The following is a 20,368-nucleotide window of genomic DNA, read 5'->3' as shown; positions in this document are numbered from 1 at the left end:
ATGCTTTGAGAGTTCATGTCCTATCTGTCCAAATATATGCACATCTGTGCACACATCCACTCTGTTTACTGCAGCAGCTGCAACACACTGAGTATTTTTTTAAATTGTAAGGTGTGTGCCAGATAGCACATGACTTATGTATAACATTCAAAATTTATTGAGATATACTATTGATTTCAACATACATACCTTTATCCTCTGGGATGATTCAGGTACATTGATATAAAAAGCAAAACAGCTTCATTAACACCAATCTAGTCAAAGTTAAAATCAGCTTCCTTAAAAAAATGTATCTCTTGCCTTAATTTTAGGGGCCTAAAATGTTTCTTTTCTTCATCATGTAAAAAAGTGGCTTTGGAAAAATAGTCACATTTCACAACAGACTATTCACATCTCCTTTAAATGTGTCCAATTTTAATGAATGGTCTTCACCTTGGATACACACATTCCAGGCCTCATAAAAACAATGGTGTTTGGGCATGTGCAGTGGAGGTGGAAGATGGATTCAAGATGTTTCAAGTATGCAAAATCACATGCAGATGTCCAAACAGTACATCCAGTCAAAGCGAGTTAAGAAAGCAATATATATACAGACACCCAAGAATGGATGAACACAAATAAAATCCAACTTGTAATTAACATACCGTGCTGTGACACCTGTTGCCTTCCACGATAAGAAGTCTGGGAGATCAAAGAAATGTCCCGCCTTATCCCAGCAAGTCTCTCGCAAGTTCTGCCAAATTAAATATATATTAGAATCAATTATGGGCTATTTTTTCTCCTCCTCTCCTCTCAATAATGTTTCAAAATTTTCAAAACAAAAGCATAGCCAACAATGCCCAAGAAAACATCTGTGCAGGGGCTGGGAAGTGGTGGTGGGGAGGGGAGTATACAAGCAGTACACAAGAAAGAAAAACTGGCAATTATTGATCCTTCCAAAAATGACTATAATTTCCCTTTTATTCCTCTTTGCCAACCTGGAGTGGGAAGAAGTACACTTTGCAAGGGTACGCAATCCATCTTTCTAGTGAAGGGCAAGGGGATACATTTCAAGACATATAAAAAGACTTCAAAGCTGAACAGCTGGGAACTGGGGAGAAAAATCACATGAGGAAGCTTCCTGATGAAATGTGATGTGTCCTGCCATGAAAACGTCTCCCCACGCTAACAGGTTCCAAAAACAACAGGAATGATCGCCCCTTGTCCACAACGAACTTCCAATCTAAGCCAGACAGAATGGTACTGAATCAACCTATCCTTATACCTTTTAAAAATATTTGTTGCTTCCAGTTTCTTCCACATTGCCAATCTGGCCAGATTTTTTTTTTTTTTTCCTTACCACTGGGCTTTTTCTTTTGTCTGCCACCTGTGTCTGGAACTCCCCTTCCTCACTTACCACCTTGTTCCCTCCCAGGGTCCACACTGCCCTGCCCCTTTTGGTTAACCAGATCCACAGATCCACCCTTCCCTAGGGAGGCCATCCACGATCTCACGGCGGGGGTGGGGTGGGGCATCTGGCTGTCACACAACCCCTATCACCTCACAAGTATCTGTATAATGTCCTTCTCTCCTGCTAGACTGTAAGCTCCATGAGGCCAAGGACCTTTCCAGCTTCATGTCCTATAATATCCCATGATTGCCTTCTCTCCTCCTCTACACAGGACTGGACCCTTGGCTGTGAGGTGGAAATCACATGACTCCAGCCCCAGTCTGGAGTCTCCTCCAAGGGTAGAAGGCAACACGCTTAACTGGACAAGGGACAGACATGTGACCTGGTGGGGCCAATTTGATTCCTTCTCCCAGGAATTTAGAATCAGGATCCAATTAGAGTCATTTAACCTCTGCCTTTGAGTGAAACGGGAGGTGAGATAAAGCTGGAAACTGTGAAGTGGCCATTTTTTGCCAAGGACCTGGAGAAGCAGGACTTCATAAAGAAAAGAGCAATGCAGACAAGTGGCAGCAAGAAAGGTTTCCTACCATCCAGGCAACTCTCCGTGTCCTGGTTTCACTTATTCCCTCCCCAAGAGGCTACAACAAAACTGAATGCACCAAAAGCTCAAGGGGATCTTTGGGAACCCTGAGGCAACAAGGCAGAAACTCCAAGAGAGACATATTCCAGTATCGGCTAGCGGGTGAGGTAGAGCAGACACTCAATAGATAGGGGTGGAACAACTAAGGAGAAGGCAATGGCATCCCACTCCAGTACTCTTGTCTGGAAAATCCCATGGACGGAGGAGCCTGGTGGACTGCAGTCCATGGGGTCGCTAAGAGTCAGACACGACTGAGCAACTTCACTTTCACTTTTCACTTTCATGCATTGGAGAAGGAAATGGCAACGCACTCCAGTGTTCTTGCCTGGAGACTCTCAGGGAGGAGGGAGCCTGGTGGGCTGCCGTCTATGGGGTCGCGCAGAGTCAGACACGACTAAAGCGACTTAGCAGAAGCAGCAGAACAACCAAACTGCTCATTTTCACCTTTCAAACTTTCTCAGGGGAGGGGCACTTCAGAGTTTACAAAGGGTTTTCACGTGTGTTATCTCCATTACTTGTGGTTTAGTTGCTAAGTTGTGTCCAACTCTTTGCGACCCCATAGACTGCAGCCTGCCAGGCTTCCCTGTCCATAGGATTTTCCAGATAAGACCACTGGAGTGGGTTGCCATTTCCTGCTCCAGAGGATCTTCCTGAACCAGGGATCAAACCCATATCTTCTGCATTGTAAGGCAGATTCTTTACTGCTGAGCCACCAGGGAAGCACCGTGTAGCATACGAAACTCCCAAGTGCTGTTATATGTATTTTACAGACATGCCACTGGCCTTCATCTACATTGCCCTCAACTTCTATGAGTTCTTCCTATTTTCTCCTTTCCCATCACAACTTTCAGAACACAGACACTTACTCACAGCAGAGAAAATGAGTATTAACCCAGAACAGCATCCCATTAAAACAACACTAACATCAAAAGGGCTCAGATGTAAAAGGCAGTACTAGGCCCATTTTCTGTTACTGCTGGTTGTTTTAAATTCCTAAGCATTTGGGTGAGCGCTTACATGCAGAAGGGGCTTCCCTGGTGGCTCAGACAGAAGAATCTGGCTGCAACGCAAGAGACCTGGCTTCAACCCCTGGGTCAGGAAGATCCCCTCGAGAAAGGACTGGCTACCCATTCCAGTATTCTTGCCTGAAGAAGTCCATGGACAGAAGAGCCTGGCAGGCTACAGCCCATGGGGTCACACAGAGTTGGACTAAGTTACTGAGTGACTAACACATTTTCACTTTACACATAGAAAGGGCTAAACTTTGAACAACTCTATATCTTAATGTTAAAAAAAAGTAATACTTAAAGTTAACTAAATAGATCAAATGTAGTTCTGAACTAGCAGTACCTTTGTACACTAATAGATCACAGTCAGGAAATGGCAGCCTTTGAAATGATGAGTCAAATTATAAGTATGTCTTCTGGGTAGTCCCCCACATTGCTTTCCACATGCTCTGTGGTTTCAGTGATCAATTCTCAGGCAGAAATGGCAACCTCCTTCTAAAGACTCCAGAAATTCAAGGCCAATCAGAAAAAACCACGAAAACTGCTGCAGCAACAATCAGTGCTACCAGCCAAAGCCAAGCAGTCTTCCTCAACCGGGAAAAGAACTGCTTCTGTTAGGTCTAGTGGAGTCACTACAGACCTGAAGAATCGCAGCTTTCAGCCTGCAGCCAGGCACACAGGCTGCTGTGCACAATGGAACCCAGGCAGTACATCTCAGAGAGAACTTCAGGCCTCTGGCCAGAAAGAGACACTTCAGGGGCAGGAGGGGCAAGGCAGCCTGGTGGGTCATCTTTTCTTGAGACCATGCCAGCATCACCAGGCAAAGTCAGAGATCCCAGCTCAAACTCTCATATTAGGAGTGTGAAGTATCCTTAAGAATGCCTCCCTTCTTGGGAGAGGAGACAGCAGTATGTACTCCCTGGCTTCTCCACAAAAGCAAAGTCTGCAACTCAGCCAGAACAGGAGAGGGGGCAAGCGTGTGCCTGGATGAAAGGGATGCTCCGAAAGCCCGATCCCTTACTGGGAGACATTGACACTGCTTAGCAGGCTCCCATGGTGCTCTTAGGTTGGGCTCCATGATTCATAAGTGTTTAGTCATCACATGCCAGACTGGCCAAGGGCCTATTACCCCCTGTGGATGGATTTTTAATCCAGTTCTATGAGAAAATCTCTCCATCCCTGCCCCTCCCCAGTCAGCAGAGTTCCAGCCCTGGGCCTCAATCTTACTGAATTAATTCTACCTTTGGAACCACTGGGCCTGCATCAGACACAGTGCCTGTGCTTAGATTCTTCCACAGCTTACAACAGTGCCGGCGTCTCAAGACAGTGCCTTGTCTCATTGGATTCTCAGGATGGTTCAGAGGTTGTAGGTGATACACAGTAGTCCACATGTCAAGGATACAGAAACTGAGGTTCAGGTGATAATACTTTGCCCAAAGTCAGACAAGACTTGGCCCAAACCTGCTCTAAAGTGAGGGTTCCTTTTCTCTACCAGGCCACAGTCACCACCCTGAAGCCACCTGATCTATCAGAGCTGTAGGTTTTGGCCTTTTGAAAGCATCATGATAGAAGCTATTGCTGACAAAGGTCTGTATAGTCAAAGCTTTGGTTTTTCCAGTAGTCATGTAGGGATTTTGGACCATAAAGAAAGCTGATGCTTGAGAAGACTCTTGGGAGTCCCTTGGGCAACAAGGAGATCAAACCAGTCAATCCTAAAGGAAATCAACCCTGAATATTTATTGGAAGGACTGATGCTGAAGTTCCAATAATTCAGCCAACTGATGAGAAGAGCCAACTAAGGCCCAGATGCTGGGAAAGACTGATGGCAGGAGGAGAAGGGAGCGACAGAGAATGAGATGGTTGGATGGCATCACTGACTCAATGGACATGAGTTTACACAAACTCCAGGAGATAGTGAAGGACGGGGAAGCCTGGCGTGCTGTAGTTCACTGGGTCACAGAGTCAGACGTGATCCAGTAACTGAACAACAACAGCAAAAAGAACAACACTACACTTCAAAGATTTCACTTTCAATCCTGGACAAATCACTTAACTTCTATATACCTCAAAACCCTCATAAAACACAAATGGTACATGGGCTGGAGTAAACACAGAGCAGGTCCCTATCAAAAGACAACTTTAGACGCATCTCATAATCTGGGCATTGAATCCAGTTCAAACTAGGAGGTCTCTGTGCTGAAGGAGTTAAGTCTCTCCTACAGTTACCAAGCAACTTACAAAAAGTAGTCTTTTCAAGAAAAAAGAAGAAGAAATCAGCGGTTACTGGGGTGTGTGACTTGGCAATCAAGGCTTCTGCATTCCAATAGCAATCCTTTGAGCTAAGCAATCCCTCAGGCTTGAAAGCCACCAAAGAGAACAACTCTTTAAAAAAAGATAAAAATCATCTACTACTTCATTAAAACCACAGCCTTTCTTGGGAGGAGACTACCACTCAAAGCACAGACAGCTTTGGGTCTCAGCAGAGGCTGGAGGTGTAGTAGTAAACCCAAGGTTCAAGACCAGGCAGCAACCACCCCACCAGCCTAGGGCATAGAGATGAAGCTTTCGCCCTTTCCTTCTCACTGCCATGTCCAGGGAGGCAGTGAGGCCTCTGCTGGCTTCTAGATGCCAAGGGAACTTTGGGATAAAATGAAGCAGATGTTGCAATGTATGTCGGGAGATGCCAGGGTCCAGGAACAGCGTGGAAAGTAGGGGTGACCAGTTAAAAAGGGATCATGAAGTATTTTGTTATGACTTGCAGAGGGATTTTATCTGGGCTTCCTGTTGTGTACACTGAATGAAAGGGAGGAACAGAGCTTCCTACTTCCCCTCCCAGTAAAGGATCCTGCTGGATCATCTCCAATACTCATGTTGTTTTCCAGCACAAGGACATTCTGAAAAGAGAAAACTTATCCTCACTCTACGTTTAGGACTGAGAAGTAGGGCACAGGCTGATAGCCCAGAGAGGAGAGATGTTTCAGGAAAAAATTTTAATCCTTAATGTCATTCTTAAAAAAAAAAAAAAATGCAAAAAACATGGACTGGGTCATGATCCCCAACTAGAAACTTTGCAGAATGAATGAAACAACTGTGCTTCAAACTCCCATCTACAGAGAAAAAAGAGCAAACACTGGAGATATGTCAAGTCAGACAGACAGATACACTGAGAGGTTTGTGCTACCAGAGGTATCTTTCTAAAAAACTTAAAACATACCATGACATTTCTTTGTTTAAAATGGTTCGACAGTTCCCCATGGCCTGGAATCACATTTTATCTCCTTGGCACGGCTCTCGGGACACTTAACCTAGCTCCAACTTGGCCATTACTTGTATGACTCCTTCTGGGCTCACTGCCCATCACCTCTCTCTTCGCCACTCCCCACCCTGATCTCACCTCATTTCTTTCCCTTCCCCAAATGCACTGTACTCTTTCATACTCCCCTGTCTCTGTCAAGGCTGAAGCCTCTACTATGGGATTGACTTTCCCATCTTCTCTCATGATCAAATGTCTGCCTTATTCAAATACAGCTCAAATGTCACCTTTTCAGTGAATCTCTCCATCCCTTGCTGCGTCCTTATTATACTCATACACCTAAGTTCATCTCAAAAGGACAAACTCCTGGAGGGCAAAAGCCAGCTAACTCCTAGGAAAAAAAAAGAAAAAGGTTTCAGGAGGTATAAAGAAATTTAAGATCCAACACTTCCAAAGTAAAATTACAATGAAGCTGGAGAAAGATGTGTGCAAAGAAACAGTCGGTAATGAATAAGATGATGTATGATGATCATGTAATGAGCCTGATAGCAAGGTTTGGTAAGTCAGCCTCATAACTCATTTTTTTTGTGTGTGGCCATATATCTACCTCTAATGACTAATCATAGACATTGTTCAGAGAAGGGAAAGGGCTTTGGGGCCTAGGTGGCTAAAAAAGACTTCATGGCAGAGAGATTTGAGCTGAAGCCTGAAGATCAAGTAGAAAAAAATATTTATGCTTCTGCTGAGAATGACACCCAAAAAACAAATGTACAGACACCAAGGGTTTAAGAGAGGTGGGATAAACTGGGGGATTGGGAATGATGCATATATACTCTACTGATGCTGTGTATAAAATAACTAATGAGAACCTACTATATAGCTCAGAGAACTCTACTCAGTGCTGCGTGATGACCTAAATGGGAAGGAAATCCAAAAAAGGGGGATATGTGTATACATATAGCAGACTCACTTTGCTGTTCAACAGAAACTAGCATGACACTGTAAAGTAACTATATTCCAATGAAAATTAATTTAAAAATAAAATAAAAGTGAAACGTCCTCAAAAATAAACTGACAAGGTAGATTATCCCTTTTAGAGAAGGATTTGTTTTACTGCACCTTCACAGAATTTATTTATAAAATGAAATAATTCCACTGGGAGATTTCAATTAATCTTCAAGAACAAGATATATACATGCATCCTCTCCCCACACCTTCCCTGAAGCCCTGCTATTATACAGAGAGGCGAATTTATAATCCACGCTAGAAATGATTCCCTCACCATAAAAATGTTATCATTTGTATGAAAACTGATCATATTCTGCAAGGCTGACCTTGCCCAGGAATGTGATACCACCATCAGCGTTAGGAAAACAAGGCTTTGGTATGTGAGCTCTAAGAACTTTGGAGTCAGGCAGACCTGAGTTTGATGACTGTCCTTGCCACTTCCCAACTGTGTTGCTTTAGGCAAATTAATTTCTCTAAGCCTCAGTTTCCTCTAATGCCACATGACTTGCACTGACCTCAAAGGACATCGTGAGGGTTAAGTGATATAACACGAGTGCCTAATAAGTCCATAGATCTTACTCTAATTACTGCTGCAGAGCTTCATGAGTTTTAAAACACTTTGACATGCATGATCTCATCTGATCTGCCTAATTCTTTAAGGCAAAGAATAAGGGGAAGGTAAGAAATTATAAACTTCACCTTGCAGCTTGACAAAGTAAAAACCAGAAAGGGATCACAACTGTCCCAAGGTCACACAACACGTAAGTGGAAAGACAGACTAAAATGCATTGACAGATCCCTAATGCCGCCTCGTGCTAGTCAGGAGTCTGCCTCCCCTATAGCACAATAAAGTGAAGCAGGGGAAAGGAGAAAGATGCTATGGTGACCTAGTTACCACAGTTTCAAGTAGGTGGTACTGTCTCTGGAGGGGAGGATCCTAACAGAAGGGAGGGCTTTGGACTGGGTAAGGTCTTGGAACAGACATGACATAAAGTGGAAGATTTGGACAAGTAGAGGTTGAGTGGGATCTTGCTTATCACTTCATTCTCCTGGACTCCTTCATGCCCTTCTCATCACTGCTTTTCTATCTCCTTCCTGAGCTCCTTTCTTTAGTTTCCCTTTAAATGCTGATGTTCTTGTCTCATCTAAATGCTCTTCTCATTGTTCATGTGCTCCCTGAACAAGCTGAATTATTTCCAAGGTTCCAACCAACTACAAGTCAAATAACATGCATGATCTCAAACTGCCCCACTGAACCTCTAACTCGACAGGTCCATAACAGAATCCATTATTTCCCCCAAATGTTTCCCTCCTCCTCAGTGGACTAGTTACCCAATAAGTCATCTTCTTCTTCTCTCTCACGGCTTATATCCAGTCATCCTTCTACTTTAAATTCCCAATTAATCTATGAAGCAGTCTCCACTTCTTGATTCCCCTATATTAGTCAGAGCTCGCCAAAGAAAAAGAATCAATATAGAAATGTAAGTTGGTGCAGATACTATGGGAAAGGGTATGGAGGTTCCTCAAAAAAGTAAAACCAGAAACACCATACAATCCAGCAATCCCACTCCTGGACATGTATCCAGAGAAAAGATACATTCTCCCCAGTGTTCACAGCAGCATAATTCACAATACCCAAGACATGGAAACAACCTAAATCCTCATCAATAGATGAACGGATAGAGAAGATGTGGTTCCTATATACAATGGAGCACTACTCAGCCACAAAAAGGAACACAGTAATGCCATTTACAGCAACACGGATACAGCTACAGATGATCATACAAAGTCAGAAGGAGAAAGACAAACATGATATCACCTACATGTGGAATCTAAAATAGGAGACAAATGAACTTACCTACAAAACAGAGACAGACTCCTGGACATAAATACCAGACTTGTGGTTGCCAAGGGGGAGGGGGCTGGGGAAGAGATGGACTGGAAGGTTGCAGTAAGCGGACGGAACCCATTATATAAAGAACAGGTAGACAACAAGGCCCTACTGTATAGCACAGAGAACTATATTCAATATCCTATGACACACCATAATGGAAAAAAATACCAAAAAAAATTACATACATGTATAAACGAATCACTTTGCTGTACAGCAGAACATAACATGGTAGATCACCTATACTTCATCTAAAAAAAAAATAATAATAAGGTGAACCTGTTTCTCCACCACATGGAGATCACTGGGGCTGGGCATAGCACCTGGTTTAACCAATGCAGTAAAGCAGAAGCACCACTGTGATACTCCTGAACAGAGGTCTCAAAGACCTCACTTTTTTCCTCCTTGCAGTGTAGAGCTGCAGCATGAGGAAACTCGGAAACCCGGAGGATGAGAGGACCCTTGGAGCAAAAACAAACCATCTCGGCTAAGGCTCCATGCTTTCAAGAGAGATGAGAAGAGCCCAGATTAGGAAAGCCAGCAGTCCTCCAGGGACTCTTGAATATATTCAGCAGAGACCAGAAAATCCATTTCCCTTTAGTTTAGTTCAGTTCAGTCGCTTAGTAGTGTCTGACTCTTTGCGACCCCATGAACTGCAGCACACCAGGCCTCCCTGTCCATCACTATCTCCCAGAGTTCACTCAAACTCATGTCCATCGAGTCGGTCATGCCATCCAGCCATCTCATCCTCTGTCATCCCCTTCTTTTCCTGCCCCCAATCCCTCCCAGCATCAAAGTCTTTTCCAATGAGTCAGCTCTTCACATGAGGTAGCCAAAGTACTGGAGTTTCAGCTTCAGCACTAGTCCTTCCAATAAACACCCAGGACTGATCTCCTTTAGGATGGACTGGTTGCATCTCCTTGCAGTCCAAGGGACTCTCAAGAGTCTTCTCCAACACCACAATTCAAAAACATCCATTCTTTGGCATTCAGCCTTTTTCACAGTCCAACTCTCACATCCATACATGGAAAAACCATAGCCTTGACTAGATGGACCTTTGTTGACAAAGTAATGTCTCCGCTTTTGAATATGCTCTCTAGGTTGGTCGTAACTTTCCTTCCAAGGAGTAAGCGTCTTTTAATTTCATGGCTGCAATCACTATCTCAAATCAGCAACCTGTGTTATTACAAGGTAAATAAATCGTTGCCTTTTTACTCTATTAAGTGCTGAGGTGGTCTGTTATCTCCCTAGCTGATATGGCCTCTTTCAAACTCTGAAAGTGAAGTCACTCAGTCGTGTCTGACTCTTTGCGACCCCATAGACTGTAGCCTACCAGGCTCCTCTGTCCATGGGATTTTCCAGGCAATAGTACTGGAGAGGATTGCCATTTCCTTCTCCAGGGGATCTTCCCAACCCAGGGCTTGAACATAGGTCTCCCGCATTGTAGACAGATGCTTTACCGTCTGAGCCACCATCCAAATTCTTTCAAATTTTAACCCCCTTCAATTCCCACCTTCTACACAGCCAATTAGAATACAATGGCCTACATAAAATGTATATTTGACTATGTAAATCATTCATTCATTCTTCATTTGGTATCCTCTACATGTCAGGTTCTGTGCTCAGTGCTAGGGAAATGAGAGCAAACAGCAGACACAGCTCCACCCACAGGGAGCTTTCAAAGTTTTCTACCACCTTTGGAGTTAAAGACTAGGGACTTCCCTGGCGGTCCACTGGTTAAGATTCGCCTTCCAGTGTGGGGGATGCAGGTTTGATCCCTGATGGGTAGCTAAGATCACACATGACTTGTGGTCAGAAAAACAAAATGTAAAATACAAACGATATGGTTAACAAATTCAAGGATGACTTTAAAAATGGTCCATATAAAAACAAACCAAAAAAGACACTGTCTTCTTTAAAAAAAAAAAAAATGATTAAATTTATTTACATGTAAATTCATTACAAGTAAACCATGTCTTACTTGGCAGCTTCCTCTCTGATATTCTCCACCTCTGAGATACTGCACCACACTGTCCTTTTTCTCACCATGATTATAACGTCTTTATCCACAGTGTCGCTTACCTGGATACCCTCCCTCTCTCACCTGGCCAACATGCGAGCATCATCTAAGACTCATGCACTCCTGGACATCTGTGAGTCCCCACACCGAGTGGGTGCTGCTGTGCTATGCTCCTCCATAACACTCAGTGGCTAGCCCTACCATGACACTTCGCCTTGTCTGTTCACGTGTCTGTCTCCCTAGCTACACTGGAAATTCTTAAGAGTCATGGACTGTGTTTTTGTTCAGTCTCTCTGCTGCTAGGACTTTGCATTCTATCTGATGTATGGATGATGAATAACATTAGCTGAATGAATGAACAAATAAATGAATGAGCATAGATGTGCAACCTAAATAGGAGTTTATGGAAATGGAAATAAGAAATGAATGGATAAATGAATGAGGTTGTGAATAAGGACTGTCCCAGTTTCTCTTTTCTCATTCAAGTTAATGGCTTTTCACTGTCTCTCTTAGGGGCACAGACATATCCTAGCCAGGCCAGACTGCCAGGAAGATAAATTTCTCTTCTCAGGGTGAGCAGGTCCTTTGGAGAAGTTTCATTTTAATTGGAAAATGGATTCATTCACTTCCTGGCTGGGACTCCTGGGTCAGTGCAGCACTACCCTGAACGTCTGCCAAGCACACTGGAGAGAGGGCTGAAGCGGGAAAAGCGCTCCATCAGATGTCGCGTGCTCTGGGACATCTGAGGACAACCTGGTGGCAGATCCAGGCTGGCTCACAGGGATGGCCTTCCTCTTTTTTCTCCAGTTTCCTTCAACCCAAACGTTACTTATACCAACGCATAAAGGATGCGTGTACTTCACGGTTCCATTTGGCCCTTCCTGGGGGATTTTTCTGGGTGGGTGGGTGTGCGTGTGTATGTGTGTGTGTGGAGAAAACCTAGATTTCCACTGACAGCTGAATGGATAAAGAAGACATGAGGCATATCATATGCATACATATACATATATGTACATCATATATACACATACAAGGTCCACAACTGAGAAATCCCTTCACTACTCAAGTAGCAGAAGATCAGAACTTCATGAACTCTCCCTTATGATGGTGCACAGCTGCCCAACATCACAAAACATCCTTTCTAAGGAACACTTCTGCATCTTCTGTAAGAGTCCTTGCAGAGGGCACTGGACACTATCAGGATTTTGTGGCCTGGCCCCAGGCTTGCCTTTAGCCTCATCTCTCAATACAAACCTGTCCCTGATTCCTCAAACCGACTGATGCAATGGTAGCTCTAGTAACACAATGTTCTACTCTGCACAGAGGGGCCTTTGCACTCTCCACTGCTTCTTCACAGCCAGACTGCAAGAGTGAAAATTCCAAATCTAATGCATCACGGCCTTGGGAGAGCTACTTAACTACCCTTCACTTCAATCTCTCTGTCTATGGTGACTAGAGAGAGCACAGCACCACCTGTACCACACAGCTATTGAGAGAACAATGAGCAAGTGTATATCAAGTGTCCAGAACAACATCTGGCACAGAGTAACCATTTCTTAAGTGATTTCTGTATTAGTTAGAAGGTCTTTACACCACATTTCCATTTTCAGGAAGGACAATGGGCTTTGGAGACTGACACACTTTAGTTTAAACCTTGTTTGTCCAAAGGGAACCCTCCTACACTGTTGGTAGGAATGTAAATTGTTACAGACACCATGGAAAACAGTATGGAGGTTCCTCAAAAAGCTAAAACCAGAGTTACCATATGATCCAGCAATCCCACTCCTGGGCATATAGTGACAAAACTACAATTTAAAAGATGCACGTACCCCAGTGTTCACTGTAGCACTGTTGACAACAGCCAAGACAAGGAAACAATATAAATGTCCATTGACAGATGAATAAAGAAGATGTGGTACATATATACAACGAAATACTCCTCAGTTCAGTTCAGTTCAGTTCAGTCGCTCAGTCGTGTCCGACTCTTTGCGACCCCATGAATCACAGCACACCAAGCCTCCCTGTCCATCACCAACTCCTGGAGTTCACTCAGACTCGTGTCCATCCAGTCAGTGATGGCATCCAGCCATCTCATCCTCGGTCGTCCCCTTCTTCTCCTGCCCCCAATCCCTCCCAGCATCAGAGTCTTCCAATGAGTCAACTCTTCGCATGAGGTGGCCAAAGTACTAGAGTTTCAGCTTTAGCATCATCCCTTCCAAAGAAATCCCAGGGTTGATCTCCTTCAGAATGGACTGGTTGGAACTCCTTGCAGTCCAAGGGACTCTCAAGAGTCTTCTCCAACACCACAGTTCAAAAGCATCAATTCTTCGGCACTCAGCCTTCTTCACAGCCCAACTCTCACATCCATACATGATTACTGGAAAAACCATAGCCTTGACTAGATGGACCTTAGTCAGTAAAGTAATGTCTCTGCTTTTGAATATACTATCTAGGTTGGTCATAACTTTTCTTCCAAGGAGTAAGCATCTTTTAATTTCATGGCTGCAGTCACCATCTGCAGTGATTTTGGAGTCCAAAAAAATAGTCTGTCACTTTTTCCACTGTTTCTCCATCTATTTCCCATGAAGTGATGGGACCAGATGCCATGATCTTAGTTTTCTGAATGTTGAGCTTTAAGCCAACTTTTTCACTCTCCCCTTTCACTTTCATCAAGAGGCTCTTTAGCTCCTCTTCACTTTCTGCCATAAGGGTGGTGTCATGTGCATATCTGAGGTTATTGATATTTCTCCCAGAAATCTTGATTCCAGCTTGTGTTTCTTCCAGTCCAGTGTTTCTCATAATGTACTCTGGATATAAGTTAAATAAGCAGGGTGACAATATACAGCCTTGACGTACTCCTTTTCCTATTTGGAACCAGTCTGTTGTTCCATGTCCAGTTCTAACTGTTGCTTCCTGACCTGCATACAGATTTCTCAAGAGGCAGGTTAGGTGGTCTGTATTCCCATCTCTTTCAGAATTTTCCACAGTTTATTCAGATCCACACAGTCAAAGGCTTTGGCATAGTCAATAAAGCAGAAATAGATGTTTTTCTGGAACTCTCTTGCTTTTTCCATGATCCAGCGGATGTTGGCAATTTGATCTCTGGTTCCTCTGCCTTTACTACAACCAGCTTGAACATCAGGGAGTTCACAGTTCACGTATTGCTGAAGCCTGGCTTGGAGAATTTTGAGCATTACTTTACTAGCATGTGAGATGAGTGCAATTGTGCGGTAGTTTGAGCATTCTTTGGCATTGCCTTTCTTTGGGATTGGAATGAAAACTGACCTTTTCCAGTCCTGTGGCAAAAATAATGCCATTTGCAGCAACATGGATGTAACCAGAGATTAGTATACTAAGTGAAGTTGGACAAAGAAAGACAAATAGATGGTATCACATATGTAGGATTAAAAATATGACACAAATGAATTTATCTACAGAACAGAAACAAACTTAGACATAGAGAACAGATTTTTGGTTGCCAAGGGGGAAAGAAGGTGGGAGAGAGATAAATTGAGTTTGGGATTGGCAGAGGCAAAATATTACACATAGAATGGAAACACATAGAATGGTATAGCACAGGGAATTGTATTTGACATCCTGTGATAAACCATAATGAAAAAGAACATTTAAAATAATATTTATATATGTGTATACATATATATAGACACACATATATATAACTGAATCACTTTGCTGTACAGCAGAAATTAACACATTGTAAATCAATTATACTTGAATAAAATACATTTTTTAAATAATAAAAAGATTTTTTAAAGCTAGGTTCTCCTACTTGCTAATTACATTACTTCTGCACAGTAGTCACCTAATATCTCTGGGTCTCCCTTTGTTCACTTACAGCAGTGTTTAACTTGCACTGTTAACAGGACTCAATTTAATGAGGTTATACATGTCACAATGTTCATCCTGGCACAATCACAAGTAAATGTTAGTTTCCCTCACAATCCTTACTTTTAAATTATATGGGACCAATCCATCTCTCTTATTAGACACTTAGGTCCTTTTAAGAAGAGATCATAATTTACTCACCTATGTCCCTGAGATAACATGAAATAATGATTTCTTAAATGAAATACTTATTGACCACGCAACAGTTTGTCCATCAGTCCCGGTTGGTGGCTGGGTGTGTGCTACACATGAAGGTAACCACAGATGAAAGGCAGGAATATACTGGTCCTAATTCTTAGGTTGCTTATTGGCTAGGTGGAGCAAAGAGTCTGCATAGGAAACACTCAGCAGGGATGGATAAGTAGCAAAAAGTAATTCTTAAGTTTGAAAACATCTGATTTATAAACTGAGGATGCGGCATGGTCATGAAAGCAAGGCACTGCTATGGGCAGGCAGCCGAGGGGTGGTATTACCTGCGAGGGAGAATCTGACCTCAGTGTGGAGAGAAGGCAAAGACTAAGGAAGACGGGATGAAGAACAGTCCAGCTGCAGTGATGGCTTCAGCAAAGTGCAGGAAGAAGCAGCAACACTGTCCATGGTCATGGGAGAGAAATGCTGGGCAAGTCAGGCTGAGAGACGTGTGCCAAAGTGGAGGAAGAGGGAAATTCATATCAGACGCTCAAGTCAGAAGACAATGGGGGCCACCCTGAGTCCTGAGCAGTGGGTGATTAAGGATCCAGTGTTAGGAAGGGGAGGATAGCAACAACATGGAGGGAAGTCCGGAGGGGAGGGAGAGGCAGGAGGACCAGCTTCCATATACTTTCCTGACACAGAAGGAAGAGAAAGAGCAGAGGAAAAGGAAGAGGAAGGAAGACGAAGGCAAAAGAGCAGAGAAGATGAGCGAGAAGGAAAGTGAAACAAAGGAAAGTAGAAGAGAGGAAGGAAAAAGAAAAAGACAAAAGCAAAAGAGAGAGCGAGAAGGGGAAGCTAAGGTGAAGGGAGAGAACAGGTTAAACATGAGAAGCGAATAAAATGAGAAGACGGAAAAGCAGCAAAGTGCAAGATGCGCGGAAAACAGGAGCAGGATCACGACAACGTCCCCAGGACGAGACAGAGGTGGAGAAGGACGGGCAGGAGCCGGAGCCCCGCACGTGGTCTGCAGCCGCCTCTCCTCTCAGGCAGTGAAGTCATGGCTGATGTCACCGCCTCTGAGTCACACGCCCACCAAGGAGGTGGAGCAGCCCCCGCTGTTCCATCCTACCCTCCCAGACAACAGGGGCTCATTCCCTGCCTTGTGCTCTGGGACACTGTCTAGTCTGGTCCTGAGAGGACTGAAATGAGCAGGGTTCTCCTTGGGCCCAGGGAGGACACTGCAGCCTCAGGAGCCCACCAAGCCTGTCGCCACTGGCCAGGCCCTGTGGTGGGATGGTTAGAACAGGTGGAACAGAAAGTTCTGACTTTCCTCTGACTGGGGCTAGGGCTCCATTCCATAATGTTTACAAAGGAAATTCCCATGATGAATAGTAGCGAATTCACAAAAGGCCCTCAAAAGGTGCTTTTAGACTGACTCACAGAACTGCTTTCTCACATTGGAGGCTCTCACCATGCTCCCACTGCAGCCCCAAGGAGGCCTGCTTTCCTTGGACGGCCAGACCCCTCCCTGCACCAGTCTTCCACCCTGCCGAGTGCCCGCTTCCATCAACTCCTAGCCTACACGTCATCTCCTCCTGACTCCTCTCCCCTAACATGGGTGTATCTCCATCCTGCTTACAGAGCACTGTGCCTTTATTTCTGTTCCTCTACTAGAATATGAGCTGCTTAAGGACAGGGACTCTGGTTTACTGCATTTAGCAAAATACCTGGAATAAAACACATTTTCAGTAAATATTTGCTGAATGAATGAATGTCCCTGGTCAACTCTGGAAGGAAGTGATGGGCACCATGCTAGCATTTTCAGACTTCTCTGAAACAGGGGCCCGCTCTTATAGCCATAGGCGTGAGAATGTTGCTTGCTGAAGACAGTACCCTAAAGCTACGCATAACTGTGCAAGTGAAATTGCTCTGGAAACAGCTGCTTGGGGCATCTGAGGATGGATTTTTCTCTCTCCCTGGGACTGTAAGCTGTTGTAGGAAGGGTAGAGGATTGAGTTAGCCTTGATTTAGATGCCCTGCTCTAACACTCACACTCAGCCTGTCCCCATTTGCTCAAACACAAATGACACCACCCATTCCCTAAGCTGTCCAGCAAGATTAAGCATAGCTCAAAGAAAAAAAAAAAAAAACAGTGCTTACCTCAAGAAAAGGTAGACTTTTACTTTCATGCTTAGCTTTCTTAACTACATTTAGAGATAGCCATATGGAAAATAGACTTTATTAACCTCTTTTTTTCTAAAAAATCAACTTTTTCTGTTCTAATCATCATCAGAAAATATATCACTACCACCAGCACTCTACAACTTACCAAATACCTTCTGATACAAAATATTGGTGTCAATACCTTTTATGGACAGGAAACTAAGGCCCGTAAGAGAAATGAATTTCCCAAGATCATGCAGAGAGTAAGTGAAACCCTGGCCACTTGAACTCCAAACCTAGTATTTCTTCTTTGCTGCCCCAGTTGCTGCCTCCCAGGACATGGGAGGTGCTCAATAAATACTTGCACAGTGATTCACTCCCTTTCTCAGGTCCATGGGCTGGTCTCTGACCCCTGGCCAAAGCCAGACCACATGGCCTCACGCCAAGACAACTGCAGTAGGCTTCACTCTGGTCCCGATTCTCTCGCTATCTATCTTAGGCTCACAGAACGCCAGCACTGAAAGAGAACTTCAGGGGTCATGGAAAACAGCTGTTCCCAAATGCCAGACCCTGACTGCTGCTAGCCCTTGACTGGTCATTTTCGCTAATCAGTGGTGAATAATACCAACAGAGAAGATGAAATCCTTATTATTAATAATACCATGAATAATTGATTGGTAAAAAGATCTCATGTCCTGGTAGCTCACTTTGCTTTTCTTGGGCAAGCTCCAATACTCTACACACGCAACATTACTGGGAGAAAAACATCAATCTGTGCCACTATTCCGATCCTTAAGCAAAGACTGAATGAGAGACAGACCAAACAGGCCAGCCACTACCTGGGTACTCCCTAAGTGAAAAGTGAAGTCGCTCAGTCCTGACCGATTCTTTGCGACCCCCTGGACTGCAGCCTACCAGGCTCCTCCATCCATGGGATTTTCAAGGCAAGAGTACTGGAGTGGGGTGCCATTGCCTTCTCCATCATTACTCCCAGACATAACCAATTAGATTTTATTTTCAATAAGCAGTCAGCACTTCTCAAATAATGCAGAACATTGATTTCCAGGTATTTATCTCTGTATGCTATTCATCCAAATAGATTTATATTGGAATTGAGCACTTTAGAAATGTATTAATACCAAAAATACATTAAACACTCATAATTGGACCACATATGGCTTTCCTCGTCTTCTATATAGATATACTTCCTCATTCATTAATCCCCTAGTCTTGTGTTTTTGAGCCAGAAGACACTGACTGTTGAGAAGACAGAGCCTGGAAGCCGGACTAACGCAGCTTTTTGAGAGGGTGTGGGTAGGAGTACTGATGAGGCTGTAGAGCTGAGATCAGACTTTCTTTTATTACTGAGGTCGTGCCCAAGTTTCACCTAATCCCCAGCCTCTCCATAGAGGAAAGATTCAGAGACGTGGGCTTTCATGTGGATCCTGGAATCCCTTTATCATTCAACCAGCAAAGTGGCCACAGCTTCATGCATAGAGACTGGCCTCCAGTGAGGTCTTAGCTACAGAAGTACTGCCAGGACCCCCAGGTTCAGAACAGTTAAGGAAGTAGTTGACTCATTTATTCATTTTTTCCAACTGCAAACATTTCAGGTGAATGCAAAGAGAAGGAAGAGGCCAGACCTTTGGGAGTTAACTTCATGTGCTGGACCACAGAGAAAAGAAGAGGAATGGGTAGGAGCTTGTGTAGTGGAGGAAACCTCAGATTTCACCCAGTTTCGAGCATGATTCTTCAATTGTATGTCTAAATTAGGAGAACTTTTTATTCTAGAGTTCATATTTATCTTAAAAATTTGAGTTAGACAAAATGCTATCTGGAATTTGAAGCTTAAACTAAGAGAACTAGCTCTCTTTACCTAGGTATCTCATCCGTAGACATGGGGCCGGGGGGATGGGGGCCAGCGCATTGCCTGATAGAGGCTGGAATTGACCAAATAACCTTTACTTCTTAAATCCATTTTGTAGAGTTAGAAAACCCAGGTTTTTGCATTCTAGCACTGCCAGAAGTCATAGAGCCAGGAGGTGGTAATCCATCTAACTCTCTCCATCTTCAGCTTCTTTATCTTCGAAGTAAGTGATAACATCTATTTCACAGGATTTTCAGACGAATTAACTGAGATAGCAGACTTAAGAGCATATTATAGAATATTTAATAAATTCTAGCGCAGGTGTCAATAACGTTCACGGATAGCAATTAAACAGGGTCAATATCTTGAATAATATTGATAAGCATCTCAAAAAAGTAAAGGGTTTTAATATTTCAAAATGCTTTCACAAGTGTAATAATGTCTTGTGCGTGCATGCTAAGTTGCTTCAGTCATGTCCAACTCTTTGCAGCCCTGTGGACTATAGCCCACCAGGTTCGTCTGTCCACAGGATTCTCCAGGGAGAATACTGGTGTAGGTTGCCATGCCCTCCTCTAGAGGATCGTCTCAACTCAGGTATTAAATCAGTGCCTCTTGTGTCTCCTGCATTGGCAGGCGGGTTCTTTACCACTAGCATCATCTGGGAAGACCAACAGTGACTCAACCTATTCCAAAAACTTAAGATGGCCTGATTGGGTGGACAGAAAGACAGATAGATGGACATACACATGATAAGCCAAGTATAGTACAGTATTAACGACAGAATCCAGGTCAGAGTTCTATGTGTTCATTATAAAACTGTTTCTACGTCTCTGTATGTCTGACAATTTTGACAATAAAGGATTGGGGAAAAATGGCTTTCACAGCCTGTTACACTTGATCCTAGACTTATGAGCCCCTTGTGATAAAGGATGCTCTTGGCTTCCACTCTGCCTCCCCATCACCAGGCACAGTGGCTTTCTCACAGTATTTACTAGATGAATGATTGTTTCACTGATTAAATGAATATAGTCCTACAATAGAAGAACAGTTACTCTCATTTTGAAGACAACAACAGAACAACAACAAAAGAA

General features: G+C 43.6%; 1 protein-coding gene across 15 annotated transcripts in view; it reads right to left on the bottom strand.

Moving 5' to 3' along the window:
- The window catches only part of FGGY (FGGY carbohydrate kinase domain containing), a 625,499-nt gene that overhangs the window by 546,731 nt on the left and 58,400 nt on the right, over nucleotides 1–20,368 (bottom strand). For all 15 annotated transcript variants that reach the window (XM_012158173.5, XM_042248740.2, XM_012158100.5 and 12 more), the window contains one exon: nucleotides 645–733. In XM_012158173.5, the coding sequence (XP_012013563.3) occupies nucleotides 645–733 (89 nt within the window). The remainder of the gene's footprint in view (nucleotides 1–644; nucleotides 734–20,368) is intronic.

This window comes from Ovis aries, chromosome 1 (assembly GCF_016772045.2).
Source record: "Ovis aries strain OAR_USU_Benz2616 breed Rambouillet chromosome 1, ARS-UI_Ramb_v3.0, whole genome shotgun sequence".
In the NCBI taxonomy this organism is placed as follows: Eukaryota; Metazoa; Chordata; class Mammalia; order Artiodactyla; family Bovidae; genus Ovis; species Ovis aries.
This window is presented reverse-complemented; position numbering and strand designations above follow the sequence as displayed.